Source organism: Canis lupus, chromosome 8 (assembly GCF_011100685.1).
Source record: "Canis lupus familiaris isolate Mischka breed German Shepherd chromosome 8, alternate assembly UU_Cfam_GSD_1.0, whole genome shotgun sequence".
NCBI lineage: Eukaryota > Metazoa > Chordata > Mammalia > Carnivora > Canidae > Canis > Canis lupus.
The window spans coordinates 43,256,240-43,278,702 of record NC_049229.1 but is presented as its reverse complement, the minus strand read 5'-3'; the positions used below and the strand labels follow the sequence as shown (position 1 = coordinate 43,278,702).

Genomic DNA, 22,463 nt, shown 5'->3' with positions numbered 1-22,463 from the left:
GTGGCTTAGTCAGTGAAGCATCCAAAGGCTCTTGAGTTCAGGGCTCTCTGTCCACCTCTCTGTCCACACCCCTACGTCAGTGCTGGTGTGGAAACTGCTTAAGATTCTTAAGATTCCTTCTCTCCCTCTGCCTCTCTATCACCCCCACTAGCACATGTGCAAGCTTTCTCTAAATAAATAAATAAATAAATAAATAAATAAATAAATAAATGTAAATAAGGGACACCTGGGTAGCTCAGGTTGCAATCCTGGGGTCCCAGGATGGAGTCCTGCATGGGGCTCCCCACAGGGAGACTGCTTCTCCCTATGCCTATGTCTCTGCCTCTCTGTGTGTCTCTCATGAATGAATGAATGAATGAATGAATGAATAAATCCTTTTAAAAAAATAAAATGAGGTAGATCTATAAATACTAAATAAGTTATTTCTAGTTTCCTTCCAGAAATAGGTGAAGAGCATAAATATGGAATTTAACCTATTACCTAAGTTAAAAAAATTTTTTTCCCATTTTTCAGTGTCAGGAGACACTTGAACATAACTTGCCAACTTAGAGGGAAAGGCCAGTAGCACTGGAATGGATTAATATATAGGAGAAAGGGGATCATTAGTGGAATATGTCCATAAAGAGATAACAGGAGATGGTTGCAGAGCACAGGTAAAGTGCTATGCTTCAGATAAGAGGAGTTTGGCCATGAGGAGCCCTAAAATTGAAGGGATTCTCATCTGATGGCCTCCATGATCCTCGTGAATGAGTGGAGGAGTGAAGGCTAAGAGCAAGGGTTTGGGGTATGTGCTGAATTTGTGATGGTTTAAGAAAAGTATTATGGTTATAACAAAATTATTTTATTTAATCATCTCATCAGTCTACAAGGCATTATCTCCATTTTACAATATTATTCCATTTTATAAATGTAGAAACAGAAGGACTGAGATTATGTAATGTGCAAGACGAAACTACATAGCTGATGAATGACAGAGCCATTTGAGTGAGTTCTAACCCAGGCCTCTCTGACTTCAATTTACTGCAACCTATCAAGACCTCACATTCTTCACCGATGATGTAGAAATGGACCTACGCTACTCCATTCTCTATAGGAATGATCCACAAAGTGGAATAAGATGGGCACATGCAGGATGTACACGATGGTCCATTGGGATGTTGAAAGAAAATGTTAGATTCCTATTTACATTTTAAATCTAAAAAGAATTAAAGAAATTCAGCTTTGCTACTATTTAATATACAGATGGACACTGGCATCCTTATTTGGTCTGGATGCCAGCTGGTTGTGAGTCATTTTGGTATCTTGAGGGAGACATAGGAGTTCCATGGTGCAGATGGACTGGTAGTGGTGCTCGCCCATGTTATTTTTGGTTCTTATGGGATGACATCAATGTGTTTATTTTTGTAGAAACAAGACTCATGTAGCCAAATCTTTAAAACAGTGGTCTATGATGGAATGGGGACTGATGACAAAGATATCTGGCTTCACTCAGATGCTAGGTGTTACTGGCCCAAGTATTAAAATAGTTGTCAGAACTGATAAATTAACTTGGACTTTTCTTTTAGAAAAAGACAAACATTCAAACTTTGCTGACTTTTTCGATGATAAGGTAGCTGTCAGTAGTATGCTACTTTGTAAATACTACAAAAACATGTTTTACAGCTGTTTTTTCAAGCTAAAGTTGATAGTGTAATAAATGAGAAAACAACTGGTTTTTGAAAGCTACTACAAACAAATATTTTGAAAAGCAATGTTAATTTTGATGTGTGTGTGTGTTTTTAAAGATTTTATTTATTTATTCACGAGAGACACAGAGAAAGAGCAAGAGAGGCAGAGACACAGGCAGAGGGAGAAGCAGGCTCCATGCAGGGAGCCTGCTGTGGGACTAGATTCCGGGACTTCAGGATCATGCCTGGGCCAAAGGCAGGCGCTAAACCTGCTGAGCCACTCAGGGATCCCTTTGGTGGTGTTTTTGGTCAAAAAATATAGATGTAATATGTGTATATATGAAAAAAAATGCATATATTTTACAAGGCACCTTGTTAGAAGTATGTCACTTACAAAACAAGCTCATATTTGCACAGATAAAACCTTGGAGATACTTTTCTTCTGGGTTAAGAATCTTCCAAATAAAAGGGATTCAGGAGATTTTAAATCTGTTAAAAATATAACATCTTCTGAGGCACCTGGGTGGCTCAGTCAGTTGGGGGTCCAACTCTTGGTTTTTGCTTGTGTAGTGATTCTGGAGTTGTGGGCTTGAGCCCTAAGTGGGGCTCCATGCTAGTGTGGAGTTGGCTTGTCCCTCTCCCTCTGTTCCTCCTCTGCTCATTCTCTCTCTCTCTCGAATAAAATATATATAAATATAAATATGTATATATAAGCATCTTCTTACTAATTTGCAAATGCAACTGATTGATGTCATGGAAGACAAAAATTGGTCAGCTGAACTTTAATAAAATTGAAAGGGACCTAAAAATTAGTTTCATGTTTGAGTAAACTCAGCCAAGTATTTTTCCACTTGAATTATTTATATTTTTGTGAGTTTCATTTCTGTTAAAACCAAGTAATAGATCATAGATACGAATATTGGAAATCATAGTATCACACTATGTTAAGCCACCATTTCAGAAATGAATCAAAATCAGATTGCTCAAAAAAAACAAAAACAAAAACAAAAACAAAAAAAAAAAAAAAAAAAAAAAAAAAAAAAAATCAGATTGCTCTTACTTTAAAAAAAAGTCCAGGGTGCCTGGCTGGCTCAGTTGGTAGAGCATGTGACTCTTGATCTCAGGGTTGTGTGTTTAAGCTCCATATTTGCTGTAGAGCCTTCTTTAAAAAACAACAAAAAAGTTCTTGGGAGCATATATAATAAGCAAAGTTTTGTATTTTAAAATGTTTCTTTCATCTTCATTTTATCCTTTAATTTTTAAATTTTAAAAGATTTTTGTGATTTAAAAATGTACACAATATATCAGGACATTATTACATGTATACAATGTATCAATAATATGAGCTCATGTTAAAAAGTGTTTAAAGGAGGTGTGCTGGGACACCTGGGTGGCTCAGCCATTGAGCATCTGCCTTAGGCTCAGGGCATGATCCTAGAGTTCCAGGATCGATTCCCACATCAGGCTCATTGCAGGGAGCCTGCTTCTCCCTCTGCCTGTCTCTGCATCTCTCTCTCTCTCTCTCTCTCTCTCCCTCTCTCTGTGTCTCTCACAAGTAAAGTCTTAAAAAAAAAAAAAAAAAAAGCAGATTGATCTTTTAAAAAATAAATAAATAAAGGAGGTGTGCCTGGGTGGTTCAGTCTGTTAAGCATCTGCCTTTCGCTTAGGTCATGATCCCCTAGAGTCCTAGGATCAAGCTGTTACAGGCAGTCTGCTTTTCCCTCTCCCTCTGCACCTCCCTGCCCAACCTTGTTCACTCTCTCTCAAATTAATAGATAAAATCTTTTAAAAATATATTTGAAAGAGAGTTTTTGACAACAAAAAATTTGATCATGGTTCAAATACCAGGTTTTTCAACCTGAGTATTACTGACATTTTGGGCTGGAAAATTCTTTTTGTGAGGACTATCCTATATTTTAAGTTGTTTAGCAGTATCCCTGGCTTCAACCTACTAAATGCCAATAGCATGGCCCCCACACAAGCAGTTGTGCTAATCTAAAACTTCTCCAGTGACAAAGGTCCCCTTAGGGTAGGGTTGTCAGATTTAGCAAATCAACAAAAAAGCGAAAACAAAAACAAAGGGACTACTTCTTTTTAATCTTATTCTTTCTTTATCTGAAATCCAAATTTAACAGGTTCCTGTGTTTTATCTGCCAGCCCTAAGGCAGAAGGGCAACCCTGCTCTCCCACCGGGAATCACAGTTGGATTCTCTACATCCTTGCCTCTCTCTCAGCTTCATCCTACCTTCCAAATTTTCCTTCCACTGTGCTTTCTGGACCTCTTCACCCATAACCTGCAAAAGTCTGTTTTGTCAAGCTTTCTCTTCAATTTATCTTTGTCAAAATCTTACTGACTCTCCCTTAAAGACATGATTTCCCTATTGCCCCACCCAAAAGGTGCTATTTATACTTTCAGGTTCCACATACCTCAGAGATGAGACATGTGTGGAAATTTGGAATAAGCAAAAACGATAACCAGTATTTCCAATGGAAAACTATGCATTCTTAAAAACAAAAACAACAACAACAAAAAAAAACTATGCATTCTTCAGAACAGACCTTTCCAGGTTATCTAGCCTTTAATTGCTTTTAAGGTATTTTACAACTTCTGTTAACTGTAGACAACTGATATTAAGACAAAATAATTCTCATCAATAGACATGCAATAAATTCTGTCCAGTGGAAATTCAATTGACTTGCCCCCTCAATATGGGTAGAAGCCAATTTTGCTTACATTTTCAAGTTGATTTCAATTTTCCTGACCTATAAATGTGGATTTATATCTTACCAGTTTTCTTATTAATAATGATTAACTAAATTCTTTTTTTTTTGATTAACTAAATTCTTTAACACATTTCATTTTATATCTGTATGTCACAACTTTTTTTATAGTTTTAAAATTTTTTCCTCTAACAAAGGTTGGGTTGTGGGTTTTGTTGGTTTTGGTTTTGGTTTGTTGTTTTTGTTTTGGCTTCTCATTGCTACTTCTTGGCTATTATTCTTACACTTGTGCTTAAAAAGAAAAAGAACAGTCAGTTTCTCTGAAGTCCATGTCACTCACCCACCCAACTCTTTTCTTTTTCTCCTTGTTTTTCTCCGTTGTAATTCCCCTTTCATTTAAGCAAAGACTTTGGCCTATTAGCCCTCTTTATCATAAGCTCTGCCATTATCCTGGGTGACTTCAACAATCAAAAAGGTGATCTATCCACTTGGGTCCTGGTCGCTCATTTTTTTGATCTCAACATCCTTGACTTCACTGGAGCCACCCACTCCTTCCATCATCCTTTGGACCTAGTCATCATCTGTAACTGTTTCAGAATCTCTAATTTAAGCATCTTCTCTAACTAAAATCTCCTCTTTTCAAATTGCCTCTACTCCTACAGCTTTTTTCAAACTCATTTGGACCCTCATTTGTTGACTCTCATCAGCTTTCTTTCAATTCCTTTTTTAATTCTCCCTCTTGACCCAGGTTAGATTCCAGATCTATAATTTCGCTGTTTTATCAAACTTAACAACCCTAAACTCTATGGTTTTCTTTCTTTCCTTTTTTCACTTTATCTACCTGGAAAATCCCCAAACCTGAACAAACTTAATTATCAGCTTTCTTTATGGCTCTGGTTATGGGTGGTTTATACACTGCTTTAGAAAGTTATACAATAGGGCAGATTGGTTCCAGAGAATCTCCAAATGAGCCCTAAACATCATTCAAATTGGGTCATCACACTCTCCAGTTTTCTGTTAATTCAATCATTCTCTCTCTCATCGAACTTTGGTCCCCTGCCCACCCCAACCTTCTTGCCCTATACTCTAATAGATGACCTTGTCTTCCTTGCCAGAAAAAAAAGTAGAAACCATCACATGGGCACTCTTCTTCCTAGCAAATATATAATCTGACCTTCACCTGTGCCCAACCTGTCTTCCTTCTCTCCTATTTTAATGAAGGAGCTGTCCTCCTAACTAGGGCCAAATGATTTTCTTGTGCTTTGTATCTCTTCCACCTGCCTTGTCAGAACTCCTCCCTATAGATTGCCCAGTCTGGCTTCATCTGTGTATTTTTTTCAACTTTTCTCTCTGAATATGGTCCTTCCTTCTCAATGGTTTTTAAACATTTTGATTTTTTTTCCTGTTAAAAAAAAACAAACAAACAAATCCTTCCTGGATCCTAAGTTGCCTTCTAGCTACTCACTTTCTTCCACTCACTGAACAGCCCATCCTCCCCTGAAGAAGCTCTGATGGAGATCGTAGGTGCCTTTCTAGTGAAATATTGGGGTCAACAAATCCAACATTTTTTAATCATCTTGTTGGTTTCAGCAACAGTTGACACAATTGATCACTCTCTCCTTGAAATGCTCTCTTGTCCCAGCTTCCATAACAATACGACTCCACTTTTCTTATACTTTTGGCTATTCCAACTCCTTGTAAGTATATCCTCCCCTACCCAAGCACTAAACCCAAACATCTTAGTGTTAGACCTTTGTGTCTCTTCCCACTTGATAACTTCTGAATATTCTTGTCCATGCCTAAGACCTAACCATCACCTCTATTTTAACGACTCCAGCCTTGATCATATATCTGAGCTTAGGCTACTGTCATTTCTTCTTGGAAGTCTCAGAGGCATCTCAAATTCAATATGCATATAACTGAACTCTTGGTTTCCCCTCAAAATTTAACCTTTTCCAGGGGTTCTATTTCAATGCATATATAAGTAAAAAGTTTAGGCATTTCCTGATGTCTTGTCCCCTCATTCCCTATCTCTCAAATCCATCAGCAGATTCTTTTTATAGTAAATCCATCTACATCTCTCCAACTCCACTTCCAATAGCCTTGTTTAAGCTACCCTCTTCTCTCCTTTGTATTACGGTAAACTTCCTAATCATCTTATTTTAATTCACTCCTAGCCACTTCCAATTCTTTCTTCTTAATAGCAGCTGCAATAATCTTATAAAATGCATGTTTGTTTATTTTTTTAAGTAGGCTCCACACCCAAAGTGTCTTGAACTCACAATCCCAAAATCAAGAGTTGCATGCTCTACAGACTGAGCCAGGCAGGCACTCCTCAAATGCATGTTTGATCACATAACTGTCCTCCATAACTGTTTAAAAACCCTCCAGTGACTCTTAGGTAAAGATTGAAATCCTAAATGGGGCCAGGTCCCTGCAGAATCTAGCAGTGATCTAACTGCACTCTCACCTGATACAGTGTTTCCATCCTACCTTTAGTCACATGGCCCTTCCAGCTTTCTCCCCACAGAGCCTTTGCCTGTGCTGCTATCTTTGCTTGAACCACCACCTCCAATCATCCACTTGGCCTCATTCCAACCTACCTGTCCTTCAGATCACAATTCTCTTTAATGTCTCTGATAGCATTCCCTCTTTTAATCTCTCACTGCCATCATCACTGTAGCCAATACAAGTCAGACACTGATCTAAGGGCTCCACCAATAAGAATTTATCTTAACAACTCCATTGAATGCATGTGCAAACTGAGGCATTGAATATGTTTACGTACCACAACTATTATTTTCCTTATGTGCAAAATGGAACAATAGTACTGTCTTCAGAAGGTGGTTGAGAACATTAAATGAGTTTATATCTGTAAAAGACCTGGAACAGTGCCAGCCACATAATAAATGTCCAATAAATGTTAGCAATTGTATTGTTGGTTGTAATCTTACATTTACTGCATGATTATTTGATTAAAGTCTGTGTTTGTCCTGTAAGTACTTGAACATTGATCAAGGTCTTTTTTTTGTTCACTATTATATCCTTTATGCCTGTGTACGGCAGTGGCACACAGCGGGTGCTCAATAAACATTTCTTGAATGAATGAATGAATGAATGAATGAATAACGAATTCATGTCCAATTGTATAGGATTGTTATAAGGCTAAAAGAAATGTATGTAAGTTACTTATAAAAACTATATAGGGGGCAGCCTGGATGGCTCAGTGGTTTGGCACCACTTTGGGCCTGGGGCATGATCCTGGAGACCTGGGATCAAGTCCCACCTTGGGCTCCCTGCATGGAGCCTGCTTCTCCCTTTGCCTGTCTCTCTCTCTCTCTCTCTCTCTCTCTCTGTTTCTCATGAATAAATAAATAAAATCTCTAAAAATAAATAAAAATAAAAACTACATAGGGATATAGAGATGTTAAACATTTAAATGGTAAACCATGATGCTAACCGTAAGCATAACAAGAATCTAAGGGGGAAAAAACTAATGTGGGTTAGATTTGTCAGAGGAGTTCATGGTTGTATTGGATTTAGATGAATAAAGTGGACCTCAAAGTATGTAGAGATTTGTGGAGAGTGCATAAGGTATATAGGGAAGAAGTGGCTACAAGCCTACCTGGTGGATATATGATGATGAGTAACAGAAAATCTAATTATAGATACGGTGGAGACAAATCACCAAGGGACTTGACAGGCAGATAAAAGAGTGTGAATCTGACATGAAAGAGAAAAAGGAGAGTCCTGAGCAGAGGCATTTCAGGAAGATTCCTTTACCCAACAAGTGATCAGGGAACTCTTCCTCATGATGTAGATTCAACGGTTACCAAAACAAACCATGAATGCTGAAGGGATTTGACCAGGTGATTTCTGAGGTCCCATAAGCTTTATCATTTTGGATTTCAATAATAATCTTCCTGCAACCTCATAGATAACCAGGTACATCCCTTGCTCCAACTTAAATGGGATCTATAGTCAAGAATGTTAATTATATTTATATTATGAACTCATATAGTTTATTCAGAAGGAAGGGGGGACAAGTTTATTAACATATGCTGTGGTCAGTTCATTTTCCAGCAGCTAGTCCTTGAGTACCATCAAACCCATAAAGACAATATAAATTTGACTTCTGTACCAGAGAATCTTCTTGCTTCTCATTGGGCATATTTTACTTTGGGGAAAGGTAATTGCCCAGTTTTATTTTCTAAATGATATTTGGCATACTAAAGATACTCAATAAACATTATAAATCTATGGGAACATCTCTGGGAAAGAAATCTTGGCTATATGACTACATACATGGTGCAATAAATAATAACTGTTAACAGTTTTTCATGCCACTCACTATTATGTGGAAGCCTAAAATTAAAAAAAAGTAAAAGCAGCTGGCTCATGATGATTTTGTCAAGAAAACTTTGAATATACAAAACCCAGATGGTTGGTATAGAATAGCAAAGAAAATGTCACTGGGTAAATACCAAATGAATAATCCAGCCATTGAGAATTTCTGTCCACTTTCACTCCATAAAGGTTATTTCAACTAGATTTCATTCATCATGAAGAATTATGCACAGCAAACTTGAACCAAATGTCTGGAAAGTAAGTTGGAATATGATTTGAAAATTCTAGTAACAAATAATATTCTGACTTTACTGAATTCAATTACTACACAGCCTGAGAACTCACTTCAAGACCTGTGAAAAATGCCCCCCCTTCAAAAAAGTATTAGAAATCAATGAATAGAAGGAAATTTGCAAATGTGTGGAAACTAAAGTATACACTCTTAAATAACCAATGACTCATGGAAGAAATTACAAGGGAAATTAGAAAACACTTTGGGATGAATGAAAACTTACAACATAACAAAAATTTATAGGATGCAGTTAAAACAGTGCTTAAATAGAAATGAACAGCTGTAAACATCTACATTAAAAAGAAAGATCTCAAAATCAGTAACAACTCTTTCAACTTAAAAAAATTAGAAAAAGAAGTTTAGGGATCCCTGGGTGGCTCAGCGGTTTGGCGCCTGCCTTTGGCCCAGGGCACGATCCTGGAGACCCGGGATCGAATCCCACGTCGGGCTCCCGGTGCATGGAGCCTGCTTCTCCCTCTGCCTATGTCTCTGCCTCTCTCTCTCTCTCTCTCTGTGACTATCATAAAATAAAAAATAAAAATTTAAAAAAAAAATTTAAAAAGAAAAAGAAGTTTAAACACAAAGCAAGCAGAAGGTAGAAAATAATTGACTACAGAAGAAAAAAAATGAAATAAACAACAAAAACAATAGAATAAACAAAACCAAAAGTTGGCTCTTTGAAAATATCAACAAAATTGACAAAACTTTAGCCTGACCAAAAAAAAAAAAAAAAAAAGATGGCAGATTCAAATTACTAAAATTAAAAAGGTGATATTACTACCAGCCCTGCAGAAAGAAAAGGAATTGTAAAGGAATACTATCAAATGCCAACAAATTAAGTAACCTAGATGAATTCCTTGAAGCACACAAACTACCAAAACTGAATCAAGATGGGATCCCTGGGTGGCGCAGTGGTTTAGTGCCTGCCTTTGGCCCGGGGCGTGATCCTGGAGACCCGGGATCGAATCCCACGTCGGGCTCCTGGTGCATGGAGCCTGCTTCTTCCTCTGCCTGTGTCTCTGCCTCTCTCTCTCTCTCTGTGACTATCATAAATAAATAAAAAAAATTAAAAAAAAAAAAACTGAATCAAGATGCAGAAAATTGAATAGAACTATAACAAGTAAAGAAATTTAATCAGTAATCGAAACCTTACCACAAAGAAAAGCCCAGAAGTAAAAAAAAAAAAAACAAAAAAAAAAAAACAAAGAAAAGCCCAGGCCAGGTGATGTCTCTAGTGAATTCTACCAAATATTTTTTTTTTAGATTTTATTTATTTATTCATGAGAGACAGAGAGAGAGAGATACAGAGAGAGAGAGAGAGGCAGAGACACAGGCAGAGGGAGAAGCAGGCTCCATGCAGGCAGCCCGATGCAGGACTCCATCCCGGGTCTCCAGGATCAGGCCCTGGGCTGAAGGCGGCGCTAAACTGCTGAGCCACCCGGGCTGCCCCCAAATATTTATTTAAACAAAATTCTTTGTAAAAAACAGCTTTATTTGGGGTGCCTGGGTGGCTCAGTCAGTTAAGCGTCTGCCTTTGGCTCAGTCATGGTCCTGGGTCCTGAGATTGAGCCCCACATCGGGCTTCCTGCTCAATGGAGAGCCTGATCCCAAAACCAGACAAAAATATCATAAGAAAACTAAAGACAACCCTATGTCACAAAAAACCTCAACAAAATACTAGCAAAGTGAATCTAGCCACATATAAAAAGCATTAAATATTATGACCAAATAGGATCTATCTAGGAATGAAAGACTGGTTTAACAAAAATCAATCAAAATATAGAAAAGAGGAAACCATATGATCATCTCAACAGATGAAGAAAAAGCATTTGATGAAAATCTAACACCCTTTCATGATAAAAGCATTCTACTACTACTGCAATTAAAAGGAACTCCTGCAACCTGGGGAGGGAATCATATAAAACCCACAGCTAACATAATATTTAGTGGTGACTAAAATACTAAAAGCTTCCCCCTAATATCAGAAACAAGACAAAATGTCTACTCTTATACTTCTACTCAACATTGTACCAGAGGTTCTAGCCAAGGCAATTGGGTTAAGAAAAGGAAATAAAAGACAACTGGATTGAAAAGGAAGAAATAAAACTATTTCTATGAGCCTGTGACATGATCTTGTATAAAGAAAATTTAAGAAACACACAAAAAACTATTAGAGCTAATAAACTGGTTAGGAGAGTTTGCAGGATACGAGGTCCATATACAAAAATCTATTACATTTCTATTTACTAGCAATTCAATGGGGGAAAGAAGTCTTTAGAAAAATGGTGCTTAGATAACTGGATGTCCACATGCAAAAAATAGTTAGATCCCTACCTCACACTATATACAAAAGTTAACTTGGTGTACTTGGGTGGCTCTCAGTTGGTTAAACAGCTGACTTCGGTTCAGGTCATGATCTTAGGCTCCCTGCTTAGCGGGGAATCTGCTTGAGGATTCTCTCTTGACCTCTGCTCCTGCCCCAGCTCACTCTTTCACACGCACTCTTTCTCTCTAAAATAAATAAATCAATCTTAAAAAAAAAAAAAGGTAACTTAAAATAGATCATAGACCTAAATGTAAGAGCTAAAACTAAAAATTATATCTTCTGATTCTATAGATCTTGCTGGAGGAATTTGTATTTAATAGATCTTTTTTCAAAATTAAAATTGACTGCTATCTATTTGAAATGGACAATAACATCCTTTAAAATTTACATGATAAATTATATGTATATTTAGGATGTTGATCTTTTCTGAATAAATATCTCATATATGAGTAGCAGTTTTTAGAGTTGAAAAAAAATTTTTTTAAAGATATAATTTATTCATGAGAGACACACAGAGAGGCAGAGACATAGGCAGAGGAAGAAGCAGGCCCCAGGATCATGCCTTGAGCCAAAGGCAGACACTCAACTGCTTTGCCACCCAAGCGTCCCAAAAATGTTTTTAAGTGAAACGTTTTTGAGGATGTTAGTGTCCATGTGTAGCTCTTATAATAAGCTAAAATTTAGTAAATATGTGAGAAGGGGCATCGTATTTTCTTAGCTGTTTTTTTTTTAAAACAAATTATTTCTAATGTTTGAGCATATCCTTAGTATGGAGTCTGTTTTTAAAGATATCTTACTTTTCCTTCAGTGGTATTAGGGCCAAACAAAATAGAAGCCAAAAAACAAATGAATTTCTGGGAACTATATGCTTGATCAGTATTCAACCCATGGTGGAGCAAGGAGTAAGGGTTCCCATGTTAAGTAATTTCCATATCTTGGTTTTCCGGAATGAATTTTCAAAATAATGTTTTTCCAGAACGAAATTCAAAATGGTGTCAATATGTAGTTTCTGGGCCTAGGTGAGAAAAAAATATAAATTTTTCACTCTTTTTCCTCCTTACATTCTATGCAGTGTATAGATTATTCGAGTCCAGTTTCTTTTCTTTTTTTTTTTTTTAAGATTTATTTATTTATTCATGAGAAACAGAGAAACAGGCAGAGAGACATAGGCAGAGGGAGAAGCAGGCTCCTTGCAGAGAGCCCGATGTGGGACTCGATCCCAGATCCTGGGATCACTCCCTGAGCTGAAGGCAGATGCTAAACCACCGAGCCACCCAGGCATCCCCCAAGTCCAATTTCATTTGCTATTTTTAAGCTAAGTACACTGGAGTTTGCTCTGTTTTTTTTTTTTTTTTTAAATTTTTTTTTATTTATTTTTATTTATTTATTAATAGTCACAGAGAGAGAGAGAGAGAGAGGCAGAGACACAGGCAGAGGGAGAAGCAGGCTCCATGCACCGGGAGCCCGACGTGGGATTCGATCCCGGGTCTCCAGGATCGCGCCCTGGGCCAAAGGCAGGCGCCAAACCGCTGCGCCACCCAGGGATCCCTGGAGTTTGCTCTGTAAGTGCCTATATCGGAAAGGCCAAGCTCATATGATCATTGAAGTTGATTAAATGTTATATAGTTATGCATGATAGTATTAGTTTGCAATAAATGACACGAGACTGTGTTAAATTCTTTTTTTTTTTTTTTTTTTTTTTTTTTTTTTATGATAGTTACAGAGAGAGAGAGAGGGAGGCAGAGACACAGGCAGAGGGAGAAGCAGGCTCCATGCACCGGGAGCCTGACGTGGGATTCGATCCCGGGTCTCCAGGATCGCGCCCTGGACCAAAGGCAGGCGCCAAACCGCTGCGCCACCCAGGGATCCCTTAAATTCTTAATAAAAGCAAATAAATATCAAGGGGCTTGACCTTTTGAGGTTGGATTCTATTATAGGTAGGGTTGCCAGATTTAGCAAAGATACAGGTTGCTCTAATTCGATTTGAATTTCAGAAAAACAATGAGTGGTTACTTTAATACAAGTATATCCTGAATATTGTGCAGAAAATACATAAACTAAAAATTACTGTTTATCTGGAATTCATATTGAACTGGGCATCATGCATTTTATCTGGCAACCCCAATTATGGGACAAGCAAGGGAGAAATTTTTTGCAGTCACCTTACAGAAAGCTATACTGACTAGCAGTAGGAGATAAATGGACTGAGTGATTTTATATTTTTGTTCTGGTTGGTTACTGAACAGTTAAGGAAGTTTCTAGCAAAGTCCTAGAATTGGGCTGGCTTGTGATCAGATCCTGGTTTATTTTTAGGCTGCGGTAAATGGGACAGTTATTCCAGGGATTGGGGAAAAGCAAGTCATATTTAAAGTTGTGGAGAAGAGGTATATGTTTAAAGAGGGGAGAGCTCAAGAGTGTGTCATATATTGCCACAGTAAAGGCCACATATTACTGTGTCCATCTCTCCCATCTCAAGCAAATAAGGTAGGTATAAATGATGTCTCACTAATTGAAGGGGCCAGATGACTCCTGTTTTTGAGTATGTGGATCGAGTACGTCAAGCAAAGGAACAGTGAGATGGGAAACTAGCCTTGAAATCAACTCCACTGGAATGAAGCACAGATATCTCAGTCAATCCTTCCATAAATGAAGTCATTACCTTCCCTTCCAAATTTCTCCCCATGCTCTAAGCTCATTCAAATCTTCAACCAATATTCAAGTGGCCATTGAGGGCCAGCATGTACTGGCTCTGGATATATTCCTGGAAGCAGAAAGACATGGTCCCTGCTTCCAGCTTCCAGCAGAGTCGGGGATACTCTGATAAAATCACAAAAATACATGTTTAATCACACACCATGATATTGCTATGAACAAAAGATGTTGGGGGTGCCTGGGTAGCACAGCTGGTTAAATGAGGGACTCTTGGCTTCAGCTCAAGTCACAATTCCAGGGTGCTGGGATTCAGCCCTCTGGTGGGCTCCACAATCAGCATGGAATCTACTTGAGATGCTCTCTTCCTCTGCCCTCCCACTCTTGTCTCCCTCTCTCAAGAATAAATAAGTGAAATCTTAAAAAAAAAAAAAGACACTGGGTGCTAAAAAAATCATTTATCAAGCTGAAACACTACTACTGATCTTTATGGAGCTATTGCAATGAATACACACTTACAAAGCATCCTGAAAACAAAACTTTTTCTAAAAGACAGCACTGCAGGGGTAGCCCCCCCCCCGCCCCCCCCCCTCCCCGCGGGTGGCTCAGCCGCTTAGCTTAGCGCTGCCTTCAGCTCAGGGTGTGATCCCGCATCAGGCTCCCTGCATGGAGCCTGCTTCTCCCTCTGCCTGTGTCTCTGCCTCTCTCTGTCTCTCATGAATAAATAAACAAAATCTTAAAAAGAAAAATAAAACAGCACTACAAATTGTCCTCTTTAGGAAAATAATATTCTATCAAAACCATAACTTCTGAAACTTGAATACCTAAGGTTCAGCAGCATTTGTCCTGGTGTTGACTTTTAAACACTTACTTGCATATGTTATTAGTATAAATAACCTTATTGTGAAAAGTAGAAGTGGGTGATTTTGCTTGATGACCGCCCTCTGCCACGTTCAGCCCGCTTTTCACGGGTGTATATACTCAATCGCCCCCGTGTGCTACCTTTGATACAACAGGATGGAATTCCCGCTAAACTGAAAAGGCGAAACTGACACCTGCCTATTTTAGCTTATAAACCACGGTTTATTTCAATGACAGAGGGTAGCTTCTCGGGAGGAAAAAAAAAAAAAAATCCAACACACTGACGGGGGTGGGGCGGGGGGGGGGGGAACTTTTACTGTATCTGGTAGAGTTCCAAAGCACTTAACACCCAGTCCTGTCACTGGGGTCAACACGGAGGCTCCCCAGCTACTTCTGGCCTGGAGCGCAGCTGCTGGGTAACAGCTGTACAGCCTCAGAGCTGCACACTCAAGGCCTTGAAGAGCAGCTCACTGCACCCAATTAAATAACGGATATTGCTATTTTCGGATACAGCTTCTCGCGCCTTGGCGACTGTACCTGGACCTGTGGGCCAGAGGTACTTTGTTTCTCAGAGCTTTCTCAGCTCAGTTTGGGAAAAAGTCTCCCTACTTCTTAAGACCCCCACCCCCCACCCGCACCCCCGCGCCTTCCGCATACACCACGCTGATTACCTACCGGACGCAACAGTTTTAGCCTTTTGACTGGATGCAGGAAGGGAGACCTGAACCGGGGAGGCGGGGGGGGGGGGGGGGGGGGACTAACGACGGACTTGGTGGGGGAGGGACGGGTGCACCCACAAACCCTCCCAGCGGCCTTCCCCGGGGCCCGGCCTAAGTCCCGGCTCCCTTCCCTTGGACGGGGCTCGGGCCGCCCCAGGATGAGACCAACTGGGGGAGGGCGACCAGAGCCTGTCCCTCCACCCTCCGCCACCCCGGGCTGCATCCTCCACGCCGGTAAATAAATAAATAAATAAATAAATAAATAAATAAATAAATAAATAAATAAATAAAATAATTAATTAATTAATTTAAAAAAAGACATAGAGCAGGAGCGGGGAGCGGCCTCGTCCCGGCGGCGGGCCCGCGGGAGGCGCGGAGGGCGCCGGCGGCCGCGGGAGGAGGGCGAGCCCGCAGCCCGCCGCCGCTCCGGTGGTTCCGCGCCCCCGACTTCCCCGAGCGCGGGGCGGGGAAGCCGCGCCGCCGCCCGCGGTCTCCAGGCCAGCCGCCCGCGGTCTTCCGGCCGGAGCAGCCCGCGGGGGGGGGAGGGGCAGCCGCCGCCCGCGTTCGCCCGGCACCGGCGGCCGGCGGAAGGGCCGCGCGTCGCGGAAGCGCGGCCGCAGCTGAGGATCAGCTGCTGGAGGAGGCGGAGAAGCAGAGGGAGGAGCCTGGCGGGGGGAAGGGAGCGAGCGGACCCTCAGGAAGCCGCGAACGCCACCGAGCGTCGGCACACCTCGCTCCGTCTGCCATGGCTGGTTAAAGAACCATCCGGATCGCAGCGCGGGGGGAGGGCCGGGGGGGAGCGGCGGCCGCGCGTGAGGCCGAGGGAGGGGCGGCGGCGCGAGCGGCGGCGGCGGCGGTTCCAGCATGAAGAGGAGAGCTGGCCTGGGGGGCAGCATGAGGTCAGTGGTGGGCTTCTTGTCCCAGCGGGGCTTGCATGGGGACCCCCTGCTCACTCAGGACTTTCAGAGGAGACGCCTGCGGGGCTGCAGAAACCTCTACAAGAAGGACCTCCTCGGCCACTTCGGCTGTGTCAATGCCATTGAATTCTCCAACAATGGAGGCCAGTGGCTGGTCTCAGGTAAATCAACCCCCTTCCCCCGCGCCGCGCCGCGCCGCGCCTCCGGGTCCCCTCGGCCTCCCCCCTCTCGCTCTCCCCCTCGCCACCCTCCTGCTGCCCTCCGTGCCCACCCCCTCCCTCCTCAGCCCCCCTTCCGCGGTGGGAAGGTTTGGTGTCAAATTCAAACCCTTGCAGGGGGGAGGGAGGGGCTGGAGGAGAGGATGTCTTCGGTTAAAAAAAAAAAAAAAAAAGAAAGACCTAAAATGGTTGACAGGTCCTCAGTTCGCTTTATCCCAAGTGCAAAGTGATCCCTCCGGGGTGACTGCCCTGGAAGTGTGGGTCGGGGAGGGGGGTGGGGGCGAGATCACCGCCTGACAAAGTTTGATGGGAAACTCTTCCTCCGTGTACTTTAAAAGGTGCGGGGGGCATTTTGGGGCTTGGAGCGGGGAGGAGGAGGAGGGGGAGGAGGGGGAGGGGAGGAGGAGGAGGAGGAGGAGGAGGAGGAGGCCGAGGCGCGCCCGAGTCCCTGGCGCCGGCGTCCGGGAGGAGGGGGCCTTGGGGCCGGGGCCGGGCGGTGACAGGGCGGGTCGCCGCGGGGTCGGGGGCCTGGCTGAGGCGGGCGAGGAGCCGAGCCGCTGCGGGCCGCCCCCTCGCGCCCTGAGGGGCCCTGCTCCCTCTCCCTTCGCTGGGGTGGCCTCTTCCGCGTCGTGTTTTCCTCACGCTGTGGGCAGCGCCGAGGGCTCAGGAGGCAAAGGGGCACCGGCCTGAACTTGAATGCGCAACTTGGGAGGCGGGGGGTGGGCGACCCCCGGGGGACTTGTTGGCTGCGCCCCCTTGGCCGGCCGCTGCCGTGGCAGGTGGGCTCCGCGCCTCCTTCCTCCCGCCCAGCTGGGCTCGGCTGCCCCCGGGCTCCCCCTCGGGTGTGGGGAAAGTGGCGAAATCGAGGCCGGGGCTCCGGCCGGGCGGTGTAGGCCTCGCTCTCCCGGGGCGCCTAGCGACAGGCCGCTGAATCGATAGCCTATTGCTCCCGGGGAGGCCCGGGCCGGCGGGCGGGCCGCGGCGACAGCTGCCCCGGGGGAGGTGCGCCTGCTGCCCGTGGGGGCGCTCGCTGCCGCCGCCCTCCTCCTCCTCCTCCCCCCCCCGGGGGTCTCGGGGCCCCGGCGGGGATGCGGTCCGCTGGGGGCGGCTCGGCGAAGGCGGGCGGAGGGGAGGAGGGCGCCGCCGGCCGATCTGGCGTCCCCGCTCGCCTCCCACCCTGCGCGGGTCCCTTTTCCTGCATTGAGAGGGAGGGAAGCGGGACCCCGCGCTGAACGTGGCGCTCGGCTTCACCCCGGCCAGCCCCCGAATGGTTTCCTAATTTACGTCAGTGGGCGGCTGGCCAGAAACTTCTGGGATCACGGCACAGCCTCGGTGTTCTTCGCGAGTTAGCAGTCGGAAAGGCACGGGCGAGCAGTCCGGTTGAGGGGTAGCAGAGAGAAGACGGGAGTGATCGCTTCACGAACCGGCCTCCTGGGGTTTCTCCAGACCCGACCTGCCGTTTCTACCCTAGATCATTTTCTCTTTGACTTAGGTAGATTTTGGCCCGAGATCATCCCCCCTGAAGAAACCTGATATTCTACTTCAAGGCTTACCGCCCCCAAACAAAAGCCTCTTTCCCCGACACTGCCGAAAATTCCAAAGGGAAAAATGGGGGAAGATCTCTTTAAAGAGCTCACGGTCCCCCCCCCCCCCCTTCTGTATTCTTTATATTCTAGTCTCCTTTCCGACGGATCTGTTTCCAACAGAGATGTCCCCAGACACAAGTAAACTCTCCCTCCTGGGTGAGGGGATTGGGGGGGTTACCCATTTAATAGGCTGAACTAATCATGGGAATTAAACCGTAAGTACAGTGGTGCGTTGCCCAGCTTAACACTTTTTTAAAAAATAACAAGATTTATTTAAGATAATCACTCACCTGCCGTACAATTCACCCATTTTAAGTTAACACTTTCTAAAAGACACTGTAATGTGTCCTCCCTTCTCAATAAGTTATCCTTGTGCAGGATCTTCCCCTGTCTCTCAAATGAACCCCATTTTGTCTAGTCTTGGCCAGTTAATTTCCTTTATCTTAATTGTAGTCTGTAGAAAAGGAGAGTCCTTTCCACAGGGCAGGCTCTGGCAAACCCCGTTTTAGGCATCTATTCCCTTATGTTTCTAAGCCAGAGTTGCCCATCTCCATCATTACTTTCTGGGTTTCAGTCTTCTTTGCTCCTTACTCCCCCTTCTTCCCCTCCCACTTCCTCTACCTCGGTCCTTCCTGTTTCCTATCTACTCCTCCTAGTCCATGTAGTAGGCTCCTGCTACCACCACCCCCCCCCCACCCCCACCCCCCGCCAAGTTTAGCTCAGATACACTTAGCTTTTCTTATTTATTTCCTGATCATAGACTTTTGGTTAAAAGCCTTTTTAGCTATTCACCTTCCATTATAAGTACAACTTATGCTAACAGAAAGTTCCTCCTGTTTGCTTCAGATAAGGAAGCCCCTCTGGGAGTCAAATACACCTTAACTTGTTAAAGTTAATTAAATATTGTTCTGAGAAGTCCTTCAATAATCTTACCCAATTTAAAACTAAAGTGTCAGGTTTACATTTTTTCTTATCTATCATTTTCTTTAGCAGTTAACACCTGAGGGGAGAGGCTCTTAATGTTTTGAGGCTAATGCTATCTATACCTAATATTTCACAATAATGTGGTGGGAGGCCAGACTCTGGGATGGTAACAAGATTACTTTTATCATTTTGTTGTTGTTCTTATATCTTGTCTAGATTGGTGAAAGACTTTAGAAGTGATGTTTGGGAGATCCCTGGGTGGCTCAGCGGTTTGGCATCTGCCTTTCTGCCCAGGGTGTGATCCTGGAGTCCCGGGATTGAGTCCCACATTAGGCTCCCTGCGTGGAGCCTGCTTCTTCCTCTGCCTGTGTCTCTGCCCTTCTCCTTCTCTCTCTGTGTCTCTCATGAATAAATGAATAAATTCTTAAAAAAAAAAAAGAAAAAGAAAAGTGGTGATTAAAATGATAGTGTATTCACAGTTTGTTCACTGTTTTCATTTCCTAATTGTTTGGGCAGGCTCACATTTCTTGTAACTGACACATAACTATTTGATAGAATTAAATTAGACCTAGGGCAGAGATATTTGGGTGGTTCCTGTGGCCTTAAAAAATGCGATTTGCTGAGAATACATCATTGCTGTTTTGTTATAACAGCTAGCCCCTTTCCCAGGGCTCAATGAGGCCAGCAGATATTAAGAGTAAACCAGAGAAAATCAGGAAGGAGAAAAGGTATTCTAATGGGCAGTGAGACTGAGATAGCAACAAGTGAGAGGATGGTTTTCTCATATTTAGAACATTAAAATATTTTAACTTAAAAAATATTTTTCTTTATTGTTGATCAGAAAAGGGCATTACTGTGATATCCTATAAGGCAGTGTGGTATGGAATACAAATGGTTGAAATCACTGCTGTGTTTAATGTGTGACCTTTTAGTCAAGTTGCTAAGCCTCTGAGTCTGTTTCCAGATGTACCAGCACTTACCTGAAGGGCTCTTACGAGAACTACATTAGGTAGTTTAGGTTGTATGCTGAACTGAGTGCCAAATCTCCCAGAGAAAGTGCTGAGCTTGGGATCCCTGGGTTGCTCAGCGGTTTGGCGCCTGCCTTCAGCCCAGGGCGTGGTCCTGGAGACCCAGGATCGAGTCCCACATCGGGCTCCCTGCATGGAGCCTGCTTCTCCGTCTGCCTGTGTCTCACATGAATAAGTAAATAAAATCTTAAAAAAAAAAAAAAGAAAAGAAAAAAAAAGTGCTGAGCTTGTTTTCTTTCCCTTTTGTGCTTTTAACTTGTGATTAATTATTAGCTGACACTTGTTCTTACAGTTTTGGTAACAGACCTGTGCAAATAGGGCAGACAGGATAGTTTTGGGACTTTTTCATGTGGAATGAGAAGGCACAATATATGTTAAAGTGCTACTCATAAGAGATCCTACCAACATCAAGGAATTTATGCTAGAACACATTATTTGAGGGATATCCTAGTTTTACCCTTTAAGTCTTGCATCTCATGCATCTAATAATATTATTTTTCCTGAATTGATATTTAAGACTAATTGATATTAGAACTTGTAGAGCTAGCAGATTAATAGCCCATTAGTATGAAGTTTTGGGTTTCAGTGAGAGATTATGATCTCTTTCTTGATGCTTATGACTAAATGTAGGAAAAGCACCTTTAGAAGCTTTTCAAGTAGCATCAGTAACTACTGTTTTGGAGTGTTAGCTAATAGGAGTTGTGAATGGGGAGAAGCATTTAACTATACTTGGTCATACTGTTTATAACTGAGATAACCATGTAGTCTGATTTCTATTTCATATGGGTCTCTGACTTTATTATCATAAGTTAGATACAAATTAATAGCATGAATTCTTGAGTCAGGCTGCCTGGGGATGAGTGTCAACTCAACTACTTGCTAACTGGGTTACCTCTGCTAAGTCACTCACTCTCAGCTATATAATAAGGGCAGTAATACCCCACAGGGTTGTGATGAGGACTGCATGAAATAACACTTGTAAAGTTCATAGCATCAGGGCCTACCTTGTGATTTTGCTCTGTTTGCCATGCCACTGCTGCAACCCTTAGTATTGTTATTTAGCTTGAACTTCACCAAAGGTTTTAGGAGATTGACATGTTCAGTATCTAACACTCATTTGCACATAGCACAGTGCAATGTGAAAAATTGAGAAAGATCTTAATGAGATGACTGTTAAAATTGGCTTTGTAAATAAGCTTAACCCCAGTATTGTCATCAAAGTATATTTTTAAGCATCAAATTCTAGCTGTGATAGTAACCATATGCTCAATTTGAACCTATTAATTAGTGATCATTTCCTGTTTCCCAGTCACCAGTTCTATCAATTTTATGGAATCAATTGATTTGTAAATAAATTAATCTATCTACAGGTAGAGTGTTTGGCTTTAGCCAGTGGAATAAAGTCTAACTTACTAGAACTTCCCATGTGTTTATGTAGAATGGATTTGTTGGTCCAGTGGTTAGTTTATCAGGAAAAATATGGCCAGTGGTAGGGCAGATTTCTGACTTGAAAAAGCTTTCATAGTACATACATTTCAATAAGATGATTAGGGAGTCAACTGTTGGATTTTCTTCTGGGCTTTTCTATTTACTGATAATCCATTGCTGTGAAGGCGTTGAATTTTATCCTTTGGTCTATTAATTGGTTCAACAAATAGTTTCTGAGTGCACAGTTTATAAAGCAGAAGCGATTAGAACAGAAATGATGAATCTGGTATAAACCATGCTCTCAAGCTTGTATTTTAGGAACATTTACTTATGATTTGTAACAGTGCATGGTCCTTTTAAAAATTTCCCCCCTCTGCTTTATGATACTTTAATAGATACTTGATTTTTCTCTGGCTTGCAGATACTTGATTTTTTTCTGGTTTGCAGTTCTACTTTAGCAAATAATCTTCTTGCTTATGAGTTTTAGTGGGAAAGAAAGAAGGCTCATAGGGATGCCCTTGGAGGACATTGCTGTGATAAATTACAGAGATCGTGTCATAAAAGGATAAGGTAACATGGATATTTATAGATGCATATTATTTTTCCCACTTGTTCTTCAGTCAGCTAATTGATACCTATCAAAGATCGGCAAATTTAGAATTATGTCCAGGCTTGTTGCTTTTGCTTTAAAATAAACTAGTGAGGTTGAACTGATGACCACCAGTCTTATTAAACATTATTAGCACAGCAAAAAGTTGTATTGGTGTTCTGTATTGTTCA

The 22,463-nt window shown here is 42.2% G+C and overlaps 1 protein-coding gene across 2 annotated transcripts in view; it reads left to right on the top strand.

The window, feature by feature from the left end:
• Positions 1-16,365: 16,365 nt before the first annotated feature.
• DCAF5 (DDB1 and CUL4 associated factor 5) overlaps positions 16,366-22,463 on the top strand; it is a 103,573-nt gene continuing 97,475 nt past the window's right edge. The window contains exon 1 of one of the 2 annotated variants that reach the window (XM_038545055.1): positions 16,366-16,481. Coding sequence is in view for 1 of the 2 variants with exons in the window: in XM_038545054.1 (XP_038400982.1) it covers positions 16,447-16,660 (214 nt within the window). In the remaining variant the exon portion in view is untranslated. Of the gene's footprint in view, positions 16,661-22,463 lie in introns of both variants that reach the window. The other variant, XM_038545054.1, reaches the window with a different exon arrangement.